This window comes from Anoplopoma fimbria, chromosome 8, assembly GCF_027596085.1.
Source record: "Anoplopoma fimbria isolate UVic2021 breed Golden Eagle Sablefish chromosome 8, Afim_UVic_2022, whole genome shotgun sequence".
NCBI lineage: Eukaryota > Metazoa > Chordata > Actinopteri > Perciformes > Anoplopomatidae > Anoplopoma > Anoplopoma fimbria.
The window spans coordinates 283,985-300,251 of NC_072456.1; the positions used below are offsets into that span (position 1 = coordinate 283,985).

At 38.5% G+C, this 16,267-nt stretch overlaps 1 protein-coding gene across 1 annotated transcript in view; it reads left to right on the forward strand.

Annotated features, from left to right (window-relative positions):
* The first annotated feature begins 431 nt into the window (after window positions 1-431).
* Window positions 432-16,267, forward strand: part of slc1a7b (solute carrier family 1 member 7b) — a 34,930-nt gene continuing 19,094 nt past the window's right edge. Inside the window, exons 1-2 of the mRNA XM_054602651.1 lie at window positions 432-572; window positions 13,561-13,640. Coding sequence (XP_054458626.1) covers window positions 432-572; window positions 13,561-13,640 — 221 coding nt within the window. The remainder of the gene's footprint in view (window positions 573-13,560; window positions 13,641-16,267) is intronic.

Below are 16,267 nucleotides of genomic sequence, written 5' to 3' on the forward strand. Positions count from 1 at the left end.
CTGCTAACCTTTGTCAAATGTCCATGGATCTTTAATCCAGCCTCAGACCTGTTTATTACAGCAGCGCACTAACAGGATTGGTGATGTTAACCCCCGAGGACATGGTCGCCAGCTGTTCCACCCCCCTGGCGGCGGGTCAGCTCACACAGGGCCACTGGTGGGTGGAGCAGGGTGGGAGGGGATGCATGGAAAGTGAGAGTGGATCTTCTTAGCTCAGTGCAGATCGACGCAGCCAGAGGACGAGAGGGATGCTGAGGCCGAAAGGTGCTTCTAAACGTCACGGAGGATTGGATGTTTCACACGGCAGAGTTTTTCCTTCATCTGCTCTTTTTCTTTTGCTCGCACTTTAATCATTGCATCCGGATCTTAGGCTTGCTTTGAGTTGGGAACATTTATGGGTCGCCGATAGGACGCAGGACAGCTGACTCGCGATGGCCGTGGCTTTGGACGCAGTGTGGTTGAGGGTGAAGAATGTCTGCAAACAGAATGGGCTCCTCATCATGTCGGTGCTGGCCGTGGTCATTGGGTGTCTTTTGGGATTCTTCCTGAGGACGCGGCGCCTCACAGAGCAGGTCGGTTTGTCTCCTCCCCTTGACCCAGTGTGACGTCACGTAGGCAGAAGATGGGGATCTTTTCCCTGTGCCTCTAATACCTGTGGAGCTTTACATGTAGTGCTTCACCTCATTTCTTCTCCTTATTTTTCCCCACAATTTCACACTGACACTAGGCCACATATCAGTGTTTTATTATTCATCATCTGCATGTTCACAACCTTAGAGAGGGGACTCCAACTCTAGGTTGAGTTGGAAGGAGCTTAAAATGATATCTGAACTGTGACATCATCAGCGAGCAAAAACAACCGAGTTACACATACCCTGTAATTTTACCTCACAGATGTTGGACATCATAGCTGAGATAAAAAAAAAAAAAATCGTATGTAAATAATCAATGTGAAAATGTGGTTGAATTGTGAAAATCGATTATATGTCTACCAAACGGATAACATTTCACATTTAAATGGAGTAATTTAATAGATCTGACACAGATTTAGGTTTGCTATTAAACAGTTCTATGTAATCTAAACATCTGATAAACTCTGCTTTTTTAACTGATGTATTTGTGCTTTACTTAAGCAAAGGATCCGTGTTTTTCTTTCACCACTGAAATTATGAATATGGTTTTCCTACCTTCCAGGCAGTCTGTTTATTTCAATCAATGTCTTTGCGGCATGAAAATCAAATTTTACACTTCTGATTTAGGTCATCAATAAACATCACGCTGGCTTCTATTTTCAAAAGATACCAGTTTGTTATTGTTGCATTGTAACACAGTGCAGACTTCCTTTATCGATCTGCTCTTACAAGCAACAATAGCATACCTGCAGCAACAATAAAAGCCGTTGTGATGTCCACCGTGATGAATTACCTTTAAAAATGAGCTTCTATTGTCTGGCAATTGACTTTCATACCACAGTGATCAACATTTATTAACAACAGAGCTGCCTGGAGGCTGAGAAAAAGCCAATTCAAAAGTCTAGTATTAGAAGGATGATAACCAGTCATCAGAAACTTACGCTATGCAGCCAAATATTGATTAGACCCTCAACATGACTTGGGGCAGCAGTTGCCAATTTTCCTCCTGGGCACTGCCGAGAAACCCTTGAGCAAGGCAGCCAAGCCCCAACGGAGAAACTTGGGGAAAATCTAGTCGAGTAGTCAACACTAATAATTTGCACATTTGCATTTTAAAGGCCTCACAAAAGTGTTTGTATCCTATAAACTTCCAGTCCTCCATTTACTGTGATGGAAATGTTGTGACTTGTCACATTAGTTGGTGAGCAGAATTACCAGTTTCCTTCTGACCTTTGAACCAAATAGAAATATATACTAAGCTGAAGTTGGCTCCAGTTAGCGTTTCACGCAGGGAAGTTTGGTATATGAAAACATCTATGAACAAAACCAGGCTGCAGACAACCCCCCCGGCTTACTGTAAATACACTGAAGTTAATACATGTCACAGCCTCGACACATTGCTCTAAATACTGCCGGGCAGCTTTATCGAGGGGCTCCATAAACAAAATACAGCCTTTTCTTTCCCCATCACCCCTCTGACTAAAGCTCTGTCATATTCTCAAAAAGGCCTAAAAATAGCCCGTGGCTCTCACAATAGGGGATTATAATCCAATCATTCAAATGCTTCCTCTAATTGTATATCAAGTAAGAGTGCCTGTCAGTGTGATGACAAAGTACACAGGAGGCACAGACCTTCATGTTTTCAGACAATTTATAGAGGCCTGATCCCTCTGTGTTTGACGGTAGTGTGTATGTGTCGGTCAGTGTGTGTGTGTGTGTGTGTGTGTGTGTGTGTGTGTGTGTGTGTGTGTGTGTGTGTGTGTGTGTGTGTGTGTGTGTGTGTGTGTGGCGGACAGAGGCAAAATGCTAAAGGATTAGCCCAAATTTCAAAATAGAATATGAATTGAAAACTATGCAGCTATGTAAACATGTTGAACAGTTTCCACACAAGAACACACTGAGTAGAAATGTACAAATGAATCTATGACATAAGTCTGGATTATAGTATTAGGGGGTGGGTCTGTAGAATCTCACCATCAACTGAAAATTTCCCAGTCAAAAGGACAAAGAGTCCATATCAGTTTATGGGCAATATCTAACTGATAATAGTATGATTGAACACCAAAATGACTAACTTTTACAAGATTTTGTTTACATGAAATGGTGTGGATGCTTTTATCTGTATTGTGTTTTACTGCTGATGTGATGCCTCGTAAGACTGCATCCTTTGAAGCTCACAGGACCGTTTGGGAGGGAATTATAGCAGCAGAAATCTTTGACAGCTTGACAAAGCGTGTCATTTTCAGTTTGTGTTCACATTGTTGAGAATGTGCAAATTAAATTATATGTTTATTACTGAGGTCATAGTTAACGATGGTGTTGTGCTGGACAACATTAAATTGAGTTTTTCTATTTCTATTCAAAATATTAGAAATACCTCTGAATATGGTGGTATCCAGCAAAACACATCACTATCTTTATTGATAAAAATACAAGTGTTTATTGACAAAAACGAAGTTGATTTAATGGCAGAGCAGTTGTAATGGAATGCCTTAGACTTTCTATGTGTACTTAATTAAGTGGACAATAAGAATGCATTAAAAAAGTGCTTAAAAAATTGACTGTATATGTTTGTTCTTGAACTTGGTAGCTACTCCTCCTGGTGTCCACAGAAAATACTTTATGGCAACAGCCAAACAGTTAGATATAAAATAAGCATCACCCTCTCAACATTTCCTAAATCACAATGCAAAATTGAAAATCTGTTAACGTTAAATAAAACACTAAAAGATTGAAGGGAAACTGTAAGACCAAACTTAACTAAACCGCTGTGAAAGTGACATTAACGTGCAGGGGGACTTGATAGAAATAATTTTAACAAACAGAAGCCAAGCCAAAATATACTGACTTTAAGTCAAGTGAAACTTGCCAAGTTGCTTACTAGCATTACGACAATTATTTTTTGTATGAAAAGTTTACTGACATTGTATGTATAAATATGCAAATTACGCATTATTTTATAAAATAGGTGATCATTTGAATACATTTCCACAACAACCATAAACAATCCATTTTAGCCATATTTTTAGGAATAACAAGTTCTATAAATCAGGCTATGAATGATATATGAACAAATAGTTCTTTAAAAAACTTTAGAATATAGAAAGGAATGATCCTGGGAAGTTTGGTTCTGAGATTATTTTTTTTTGTTGAGAAAATGGCCTTTAAAGACATGTATATAAAAAAGGGTTAAAAAAATAACAAATAGATATCTCTATGAAACTTACCCAATTGATGACTTACATTTAGACACTTCTTTTTTGTTTTCTGAAAGTTTAAGGTTTAATATGCAAATAGGCATGATCTATTGAACTTTGGAAAAACCTACAGACACAATTACACAAAGTAGTAAAATAAACACTTAAATGTGTATTTTCTATATTTTCTTTCCACTTGTCGGAAATCTTTTGGAAGCAAAAAAGCCCATATCTCAACATTGACCAGTGCATGAAAAAAACAACTTTTTTGCCTGTAGTGTCACATCTTAAAAATGCCGATCCTACATTTTGCATTTTCCATAATTTATTATTTTGTGAAAGTAAATCCAAATATTTAAACTGTATTTGCAGCCCACTGCCGAATAAACAAAAAGTCACAGCAGGTGTCTGCAATGTACGACTGTGTCAGAACGTGCGGGATATTTTCCAAAGAAAACTGCATGAATGTTGTCCTTCAGGAACAAGAATAGATTTGTTTGTTCCATTTGGTCTCTGTACCACCTAAACTAGTCATTTGCAAATAGGCCGTATTAGAAAGGCAGGCATTAGCAAACCCATCAAATCTGCACTGCAGCTGCTCTAAAACCAGTAATGGTGCTTGAGATTCTTTCGGTCTAGTATTTCTTTTCCGAGCTGTTAAAGAAAGCTCCTGTTTTCAGTTGAAACTTTGTATATACTTTTCAATAGGATGAATGTTAATGCTTTGGATTTTGCTGAAGCTGCCCTATTTCAAAGAACATTTGTATTGTAAGTGTGAGACAGCGCTATAAAAGGCGGATGAAAGAAATGTCATTGGCAGAGGACATCGATCACAATTACCCCTGTTGGGTACATCGGTTGTTGATCTGACGATGGCCGGTTGGAAAAATGTAAACATATAGTCTTATATTCTACTGGGAAGCAGATTCCTGCAGTGTGTTGGGCTAATGCAGCTTACAGCAAACGGTCTAGCAAGAAAAAATCCTATGGGGTATTGAGTTATAGAGACATTATTTTGTTGAATGGTTGGAAATCAATTATTGTTGCTAGCAGCAGAAGTGGTTCTCTTGTTGGCAAAAGCTTATTGAGGTCAGGGAAACCACTGTCAAAGCACTGCTGTATTGAAAGCATCTACTATAGCTGTGTGGTTACTTTGTGAGTGTAGCTTCCGCCTGAAACACAATGGCCTTCGTTCCTGAAAGTTGTATTGACTGTCAAATGCAACTGAATACCTCAAACATTTATCTCTCGTTGTGATGCTGCATGGGCCGTATGAAGTCTGTTGGAGATTTATAACAGATTACATAAACAGCAGCAGCAGTATTAGCGGTTTGACTTAAGCTTTTCTCCTACTGTCTTACAACCATCAATGGTGGAAGAATTATTCAAATAATTTACTCAAGAAAGCAATACCATACTATTAAAATGTTCAAATAAAAGTAAAAACCTTGCATTCAAAATTTTACTTAAGTTAAAGATTAAGAGAAAAAGCAACAAAATGTGCTTAAAGTATCAAAAATAAAAGTACTCATCAGGCAGAATGAGTCATTTCAGTGTTATATTATTGGGTCGTTATTTATAATGTATAATAAATATTTTAGGCATACCTCAATCTTGAGAATGAGCCAATTGTATCTGCTTCGTAAACTGTTAGTTTAGTCTATAATAATGCATTATACTTTATGAACTGGCAAGTCCATATGTTTTGTGAAAATCTTAAAATGAACTATAGCTGTAAAATAAATGCAGAGGACTAAAAAGTATTTGGCCTTTAAATGTATAAGTATCTAAATCGAAATACGTCTATTTAAAGAAAGTACCTCAAACTTGTGCTTACATGCTATACTTGAGTAAATGTACTACTTTCCACCACTAGCTACTGCTATGCTCTTTTACTCTGTAATTGTCAATTGTGGCCACAGTGTCTTCTGTTAAGGTAAAGGTAAATGCTCATTTTAAAAAGGGCATGTATCAAATCTTTAGGTTTATATAATTACCTACACCAGAATGCTCAATAAATCAGAAGCTGCTGTATGACACACATTTTTACAAAGAAAAGAAAATGTCCCCCTTCTTCAAATTCACAAGTATTTTTATGTTCATACTTTTTAATATGTTTAAAGTGAGCCTAAGTGGCCACTGTGACTATGGGGGACAATTACGAGATAACGTAGATAGGCAAAACAAACTATCACAGGTAGAGAAGATAAATAAAACCTTACTCACTACTGCAAATTATTCAGCAATATCTATGTAAACTTTGTCCAAATTAACCTTTGCTAAATCCCACCCTCAACTGCAAACGGACCAATCATAGTGTAGCATCCGCCAGCTCCGACCAGGTTCTTAAAAATATTTGGCTCTGCTCCATAGATTTTCAGATTTTCCTCACTTTCAGGTCCGTTTGGTGGATTTGGAGATAGTCATGCTTAAACGCTGTGTGAGAGTGATACTCCGAACCTGGAGAGATTGGACGGAGATATACATTTCTAAAACATTTCTACGCAAAATCCTGTGGAGCTAACACTAGCAGAGTACGTTAGCACATCAGTAGCTAGCGTAAGCACGTCTATGCTATGCTAGCTACTAAAGGTATATTGAATGTCTACACATGCTGCTTTTGTTTTATAATGATTGTAACAGTGCATACAGTTCTACCCAGATTTCAGGAACCTTAATTAGATTGTCTTCTGTCTAGATCTCCAGCTGATGTGGTGGTTCACTTTTACACTGTGATCAGTAGGCTTTAACTTCTATCTAAATATTTCTAACCTTTTTACACTGCAAAAACAGTTTGACATCCTAAATATATCCTTCAAATGCATGTTTTAGACCCTCCTGCCTTCTTCTCTATAAAATTACTTTTTGCTAAAAATTAAATAATATCTATTCAGTGAGTGCTGTTAGTGACAGTGTGGTCTCCATGGCAGATCTGACAGCTTGACAGATAATCAGCTGGGGGACGGGTCTTGGCCGAGGGTCAATTGAGCAATATTTTGCTTATAATTCAAATTTTTCAAGGAAGAATGTGCTATTTATTAAGATGAAAAAAATGTGTGTTTATAGTAAAACTTGTATCTTTTGTAGCAGTGTTTCTGTTTTGCTACATTCTGATGCCTCATTTTGTGTCACCATGTACCACAAACAACACACTTACACACACACGCAGGCAAACACACACCAACCCGTACGCATGAGTGCAAGATGAGCAGAGCAGAGAGAAACCTTCTCCACTGGCTGTATGCGAGTGCTGATCTGCTCTTATACAGGAAACTAAGCTCTCTCTGCTTAATGCCCAAAAGAAAAGCTCTTTAGCTGTCATTATGAACCCGCCTCGCCCTGCAGCCCCTCATTCCACCGTCCTCCCATCTCCCCTGACATCCCTAACCTCACACTTACTTCATAAGCTCTATACAATGCACAACTTTTAGATGTATATTAATAATTATCAGATCGATACTGCACTGGGGTCTCAACCTTATAGCCATTGTGATTGCCGCTTGCTCATCCCACCTCAGCAGTAGTAAAATATTTCCTACTGTAGGTTTAGGCATCCAAGTTTTACCTAATCCTAGCTTTTGTAATAACAAGATAAAAGATAGCTATAATATTATAATATGATAGCACAACAGTGTTTGTTGCATTTGCAGGCTTCCAGTCTGACAAAAGATGATACCATAGATTATCACATTTACTTACATACATTTAGATACAAAGACTAAGCTGCTTAATAGAGGAAAGTCAGCCCAACGTTGCTTTAGGATGTGGAACAGCCATAGGAATTTTTGTGTTTGATTTTCTTGTGACTAGCAAGACTTTATCCTCTGCTGCTACACGATTGCAAAGGCAGAGCAACAATGAATGAGAGATATCTGATATCTTTAAGGCTCTTATCTAAGTATGAATTCCTTAAAATTGGCTTACTTGAATCAGTACTGCCTGTTAAGTGTTGTCCTAATATCATCCCAGAACATTTTCATTGGAATTAAGTTTGGACATTGGCAGGGACATGCTGACACTGACACAGCTTTTTGCTTGGGGTCACTGATCTGTTAGAACATCCTTTTCCCTTTAGACGCTCTGCCGATACAAAGCTGTACACTGCTGCAGTTGCTTTTCAAGATTTTGTCTGACTTTACATTATGTCATACAGTGGCTGCAGGTGTAACCTTTCCCAAGAGCCCTCTGCCAGCCATTACCCTTGGCATTACCGTGGCTTTGTCACATATTCAGCTTCAGGGCTGCCAACTTTTCAATTTGCTTTGGAGTGAGTAAGTAATACAACTTCAGATTGTACATGGTCACAGCCAGGGTCATCCTGAATAAAATTATATTTGACATTTGGAGAAAACACTGATGGGAAATATTTTGTGAGTTTTAGTATTTAAGACATTTTCCATTTGTTACAATGTATTTTGAGCTGACTTCCCAGTACAGTAATGTGCAATGGAACTATTTAAAATGGTCCTAGGCACATTCGGGATTAAATCCATTGCGTTTCTCAGCAAAAATATTATGGAAAAGGTTTTATCAAATTAGGACCTCTTCGTGGACATCACATATTCAACTGAATTATTCAATATATAATGTGTAATATAATGCAGTTTTTTATATATATAAAATGTGAAAAAGTATAGCTGAAATGCGATTATTTCTCCGTATTTTTGGGCCATTCCAAGAAGGCCTACCTGTACCGTATTAGCACGTATAGTCATGCATACAAATCCAAGCAGCGGCAGATACTCAGATTTCCATTTCGTAGTGGTGAGGCCTGCTGTGTTTTTGAAAATTCCCAACACTTAAAAAGTGCTTCTATGCCCTTCACCACATATGTATACACCCACACAGTTCTGTTTGATCTACAAGTTCCATGAACTGCTCTTGAAAGCTTCTGTGCAATAACCCTCAAAATTCCACCCTCAAAATTCCCCAACCAATTGAATGCCAAGTGTAGTGTTGATCTGTGACATGATCCCTACCTCGTTGCGGTTACGTTCGCTTGATGACAGCATCCCTGACAGTGGGTTACTATTTAACCTGGTCTACTTCTGCCCTCCGATGCTTTATTAAATTGCTTTCTTCAAGATTTTTGGAATATAAAAACCGTGAACATATGTAAGCGCAATCCCCATACTTTTTATTTTGCTGTAATAGCTGCATTGGCCTCTTGTCGGTGTGCTAGAGGTAAGCAAACAGGGGTGTCGGTCATGGGAGGAAGTAACAGTTAGTGGCACAGTGGGCCGCCGCATGTAGCATTGAGAATCCGTTTGTCGGTTTGGAGCGGCGCCAATCAATGCAACACAAGACATTTAATGTGATTTATGTCCCAGCAGCATGCCATGACAATAGTCAAGAGTAATACAACTGATAATCAATCACATTATGTACCACGGCACCCAGACCTTCATTCACAAAAACCTAGCAGAGCGCTTTGTAGCTAACGCTAACATAGGGAACTTTCAGCATGAGTATGTTAAGTTCAAAATAAAATAGTGTGCTCACTGGTTTATTAACTAACTATTTTTTTTATTACAAAAGACGTGAAAAAAGCCATATAATAAAGCCATGAAGGGCAGAAGTTGATGAGTAACGGCCCGTCAGGGACACTAAGAAGTATTTAAGCAAAGGCACCAGCATCGAGGCAGGGATCATTTAATTGGTCACTATACCTGGTGTTCTATTGGTTAGGGAATTTTGACAACGTTATTGGACAAAAAAAATCGAGAGCACACCTTGCTGAGGAAGCAAGCAACTACATATCTGATTGCATGCACAGTTTGAGCAGAATAACAGCAAATCAAAGCACAAGCAGGAGCTATTTGAGTTCGAGGACATGGTTTTTAGTGAAAGCATTCCAAACTTGAACGTGAAATCAATGAGTAATGTTCTCAAATTGAAAGAATACACTCTTGAATAAAAAGGTAGGAAAGAAGCGCAATACAAAAATGATTAAGAAATATTTACAAGTGGTCATGTTACCCTGTCTCCATGAAATAACATATATATATATATATATATATATATATATATATATATATATATTATTATTATTAATTTGATTTCGATCTACATAATTGCTCAATGGATTATGTTCAGTGGCAATATTAAGGATGAAATAAAGGAAGCACAGAATTTTGTACCACAACGTTGTAAAGAAGTAATTAATCATTTTGCAACTAGGCAGATTCTGTTATTAAAAGATTTTTTAATTATGTTGATAACAAGCATAATACCTGTGGTCCTGTTTTTCACAAAAGGTATTTGCAGTTGCAAGTTAAGGCAATTTCTAAGCGACCCCATTTGGTTGTGAGACTGCTGAGGTTTTTTTTTTTATTCTTTGAAGAATCTCCAGCACAATCACAAACAATATAATATCATTTAATACAGATACCGTCATGCCATTTGTCAAAGATGCTGCACCATGACCCTTTGTGTGTTCATTATGCAACTAAGTAATAAAAAACCCATTACTAATCTATTCATACCTCAAACGTAATTTGTGTACAGCTCTTATGTGGCATATTCAGTCACTTCTGTTTATACCGTCACCCAATGTCCAACTCCCCATGAACTTTTGTCAAGCGTTTGAAGAACAAGTACTCTTTAAATTGCAGGATCAACCCGTGGCAGATATCCTAAAAAACACACTGTGAGCACAGATACGACTTGGGAGGATGAAGCTTTTTCAAACTCTTGATACACTGCAAAGCTCATTTTGACAGAGTGGATATACGAGGTCTGTTTTGCAGGGGGATGGAACGTCACAGCCGATAGAGAACAGCTGTTCACTGCTGCACTGGATGGATGCCAGTGTTAGGTTAAGCCCAGTGGACACTGACACAAATACACAAAAATCCTGTGAGATCTGAACGCCTATGCCAAACATGTCACCCAAAACTCTTGGGCCTTGGAAGCATGTCATTGCAGTTTTATCTGTTATTTCATGGCTTCTCTCCTATTCTTTTCAAATTAGGTTTACCCGTCTGTGTTTAGCTGTGACTCTATGAGTCCCTCTCATACTTATAACTTTCTTCTACCTGCTTTGACAAGCGATACAAATGAGCAGCTTACCAAATACATTGCTTCTACCTGTGCAAGTCTCTGGCAATGCACAAATGAGTAAAGAGTCTGGTTCTGGCTACAGAGTATTGTTATCTTACTTTGGGAGTGTCTAAAAGTCAATGGGAAAGGATTTCTTGCCCTCACACAATTTAATAGTCAATTAATCACAACTGTTGCATATTTTGCTTAATCCCTTCAAGCGGCTTGATACTTGTTTAATTCAAGACATATTATTTTCTAAGATAACACAGGATTTCTGGCCAAATACTTTAGTACTACAGGACAATCCTACTACATGATACACCCTTAGAATGACAAAGACACAAGGTTAATTTTATTTACATTGCACAATAGAGTTGTGCAACAAAATGCAGTTTATAGTCCCATTTTGCTACATAAGAATATAAAACACAAAAAAGCCCCAATATTATATTTAGAGGGTGGAGGATGAATTTAGTGTCTCACAGCTTGAGGAAAGAAGCTTTCTAGTTGGGCAATGAATGTTTGGTCTTTGTGATCAACATATCCTCAACACATTTGCTGATACATCATGTCACTGTTGATGTATATTCCTCAAGATTTCTCATGGTTTGCAGCATCCCTGAACATGTTCCAGTCTGTTCATTCGAAGCAGTCCTGTAGAGCAGCTGTAGCTTCACCTTTTTTTAAATTTTTGATTTTTGAGGTTATTGTAGCTGCCAGGAATATTGGTTTAAACGTTGTTCAGTGTAGTTTCCTCGAGTGGAGATGTGGAAAAGGCTTGTCGAACTTAGGTAAAAGCTGCATATGCACCAAGACTACTTGGTTAGGTTCAGGAAAAAAATCATGGTTTGGTTTAAAATAAGTATGTTTATCCCGGAAGTCTCTAAGGGGGTGTGTCATGTAGTCTGCAAGACTGCAGATATTCCCTTTTCCAACCATCCACCCTGTTTGCCCTCCTACGTGGACTTTGATGCTCTTTATACTATGTCACCTGACTGCCAGAAGTTACTGCATGGGTCGAACCAGAAGAGACGTTGTTATTGTTATTAATCCGTTCTTTTGAAAGATTTATCCAGGGCAACACTTTAATTCAAGCTCTGTAACACGGAATCTTTGAGCTGAACTAAAAAGCTTGCAGCCTTTTAAGCAACTTAATCACATACTTTGCATGCAGTATGAAAAGCAGATGGTGGTGCCATGGCAAAGCAAAAACAAGAAAATTGCTTAATGTGTATAATACGTATTTTTCTAGTCTGATTTGTAAATAAAATGAAATCTAAACTTCCTCTGAAAAACACAAAAAGGTCAGCTGTTGTAAGTCCAAAGACGGTAAAGGAACCATTTAATTAGTACTTTTCTTCAGAGGACTACCACTCCTGACATTTAACCAGTTTCACCTTTAGCCAAACTATGTGTCATTCTCATTATTACACCGGACACTTGCTAATACACCAGGCTTGCAATACACTGGTGGAAACCCTGACAGAGAAACTCATTGACGCGGTGGAGACTCACTGCAAAAGTGGCTGGATGTGTCCACGACAGTGCACACAATATGGTGACTGCTAACTCTACAAACACATTCGAGCACGATCTCAGGTTAGATTTATGTGGCAGTGCTTTTTAGCCTTTCTTCCCCTCATTTTGTTTTCACAACTTCCCAACTTGTTGGTGTAGGCTAAATCTTGATCTATAAGGAGAGTGAATATTAGACCGTTGCCTCAATGTGTGGTTAAAATGTTTAGGGTGTGTAAATTAGCATCAAAGCTTGTGCAAATAGCCGCAATAGTGACATGGTAAATGCTAAAGGGATATATAGCAGTTTTAGTATTTCGACTACTCAAAGCCCTATACGTTTAATGTGAACATTCAGCCATTTGTTCATACAATGATGGCAGAGGCTGCCGCCAGCCCACCAATGATTCAAGCTTATTCACTCACACAGCGATGGAACAGCAATTTGGGGTTCAGTATCTTGCCCAGTTCAAACATTTTGACATACGAACTGGGACTGGAGGAGCCAGGGATCTAACCACCGATCTCCCGATTAGAGGACAACCTGCTCTTCCTCCAAGTTACAACCAAAAAAGTACAAACCCATTTTCAGTCTAACTTTTGATGTTCTGATACAAAGAAACATAATAAGAAAGGACTCGTTTCTATTGTGTTAAATTTTTTTTATAGCAACCGTATTGTGGCATACTGAAAAGTAAAATACATATAAGCCACAAAAAAGTTAAGCCAAGAAACTGCACTGCTTGAATGAAATAAAGAGTTTTGAAACTCTGTATGTGTAATGTCCCTTAGTGAAAGCAGTAGAGGATTAAAAGATGACATTGATCATGTCATTTGAACTTCAATTAAAAATGAAGGAAAATAGTCAAGTAGGTTATTTTAGACTTCCAATTCAAGAGATGATTCAGCATTGTTCAGTTTCTTACAGAGCATGGGTCATCTTTAATCATAAATACAATGGTAGATGAAAAAAAGAATTACTTTTTCCTCTACTTCATCATGTTGCAGAAAGAGAGCTCATTTTCAGTTCCTGCAGTGCTCCAAATGCCCTAACAATGACTTGTTCCTGTTCATATATTTTTTAACAACAGATCCTTTTCACTAGCTGTATAACGCTCCTCCTCAAATGACTTGTGACTATCATTTCTTCTTCTCTCATCCTCATTATACAGGAAGTGAAGTACTTCCAGTTTCCTGGAGAGCTGCTGATGAGGATGCTGAAGATGCTGATTCTCCCCCTCGTTGTGTCCAGGTACTGACGACTGTCTCCTGCCATTCACTATAAACCTCACAGCTTAAACCCCTTGGCTTCACACATGAGGAGTTTTCACTGGCATTTTCTGTCAGTTCACAGGAGGGTTGAGTGGAAATCATATGGGGTACTTTTCTGAGTGAATTCTAAGGCAAACATGACCAGCACGAAGATGTGAGGGGCACTAAAAAAACCCCACCTATTTTGCACTGAAATCCAATTTAACAAAAAACAAAAAAAGAATTGGATTTAACACACCTTCATTGGAACTGGCAACCCACGCTGCCTATCCTAAAATACATTGAGCGTTTTGCATTGCAATATTTCAGGCCTCATCATGAGTGCAGGCACACTAACAGCTAACGGAAGCTGTTGCGAGGAAAAGTGAGAATTGATATTTAGTCTTAAACATTGTCCTAAACAATGAATTCGATTTAATTAATAGAATCGATTTAACGCCCACCTCAACAATACCAGGATGTGCGGATATCTGATGTTGGTAAAGCAATTCATACTATTTTCCAAAAGTAAAGAAATAACCACCCAAATGTATATGTATCATGGCAGTAGCAGAAATAAAAAAAGAATGCACCAAAAGTAGTCCAACCATCAACCAAACTTTAGCAGAGGGTCTCGCCAAAATCCACAGGCAAAAGGAATAGTAGCTACCAAGCGGTGCATATCGTCTGACTTTGCCTGACGTACAGTTAGCGCTAGTTCAAAGTTAAATCAACTAGTTCAGGTTCATAGTTCACAATTGTAAATTTTTTTGGACAACGTTTTCAGTGCCAAAAAAAATAATCGAACTACTTCACTTTCATTTCTTCCGTTTTTACTGGTTGGATGCTATGGCGTTAAACGAGTGTCATAAGAACCAGATGACAAGACCGTGGCTGATGTCTCCGCTCTTCCGATTGCTCTAGCCATGCCGGCATAATAGGCGCTGTAAAACACAGAGCATGAGCATCATTCACATTCGCCAGAGAGGTTGACGTAAACGCTCACATTTATTGGTTGCAAACAGATACCTAGTGATTACATGCACAATGCATGTGGCCTTACATGCTGACAGATTCAGTGTTTGTGTTTCAGCTGAGCTAGACCAGATTCGGTTAAAACAGATCATGATGCCATTTCGACCTCATCTTTTCTGTGAAGTTTGCTGGAATCAATGTAATGTGGCCCCGGTGCATTTAGTTTGGGTTTGGTACCGTGCCAGACTCAGTTTAAAAAGTGCCTTTTAATTGCTGCATTGTTTTATGTGGAGTTAACAACACTGAATAAGACTCCATTTAAAAAAAAAAAAAAGTGCTTTGTGGTGGATTAAATTCATGCCGATGCCTAGAGTGGTTTATTTGAGTTTTGTAAGTAAGTAAGTGATACATAATTGAAAAGGTTACTGATAAATATTAGGAAAAGTAACTGAGAACTGAATTTGGTGTGGTGTTTTGTTACCGTGTAGGGCTATATTATTTAAATAGGGAAATCCGTTTGGTTGCAAAATTTGTAGGGTTGCAAAATTTAATTTGCACATAAAAAAAATGAAGTCGTGAAGTTCCGCGTGTTCTAGTCGTATTCAACATGTGAAGTATCCAATTTGTTTAAGTCTAAAAAAAAAATTAAAAAAATGAAACATTAGCAGTCCCACTCAAGTTTAAAGCACTGGTAATAGAGTGTAGCACCAAGTGACAGAGACAGTAGCTTGTTCACTATATTATTGTCCAACACCAAAATCATCCACATCCATGGGGCCCATAAATCAAGCGTACTGTCTTTCCTTTAACCCCACCTCCCAACTCTGGATTAGGATAATATTGAATTTTAAAACTTTGACCTAATGAGTGAAATAAGGTCCATATAAGCGTTCACACTGGGAAGTTGATGTATACCCAAAAGTAAATTATCAACTGATTTCCAGGTGTCTTTCACAAGTAGGTACGAGAAGGAAAAGTCTTATTAGGCCCGTCAAGCGACGGACCAGGACATTTTAATTACACAGTTTGGCCACTATGTCAAATTGGCTTCAAATCCCAGTGATTTCCCTGGGGGTTTGGTCAACTCACAGGAAGCAAAGAAGAGTTGAGTTGTAATTTTAATATATCCTGCATCCAACAGTAATATCTAACCGCAGTCAATGAGCCGCAGCCTGTAAAGGCCAGCTGTGGACCACATGCTCCACTCCGTAGAGCCCTGAAGCCCCTCCCCCACAGCTGCACAGAGCGCTATCGCTTGTTAATTCGAAGTGCATTAATATATAGAACATGTCGCGTGTCCAAAGTGAGCCAACCTTGACCCTGCTCGTCCTTTGGGTCCCCAGTAATCGCCCACATAGGGTGAAGTAGATCGGATGCACAGTTCTCGAGATATGCGAAGGACACGCGCACAGAGACAGAGATTCCTTTTCTTATAGGAAGCTGTTGTGTTGGATTGTAAGTATCCAATATTAAATATCCATTCGTAACTGTGTGCGAGTGTGTTGCCTTCTGTCCCTGAATGAAAGCAGTGGGGGATTAAGCCTCTTTACATTCACAAGAGAAATCCATCAAACCACTAACAACTTTTCGCAATCTCAGGCTCAAGAATTTCTTTCAGGATTAATTAAGTTATCTTATATCATTGAGCCAATC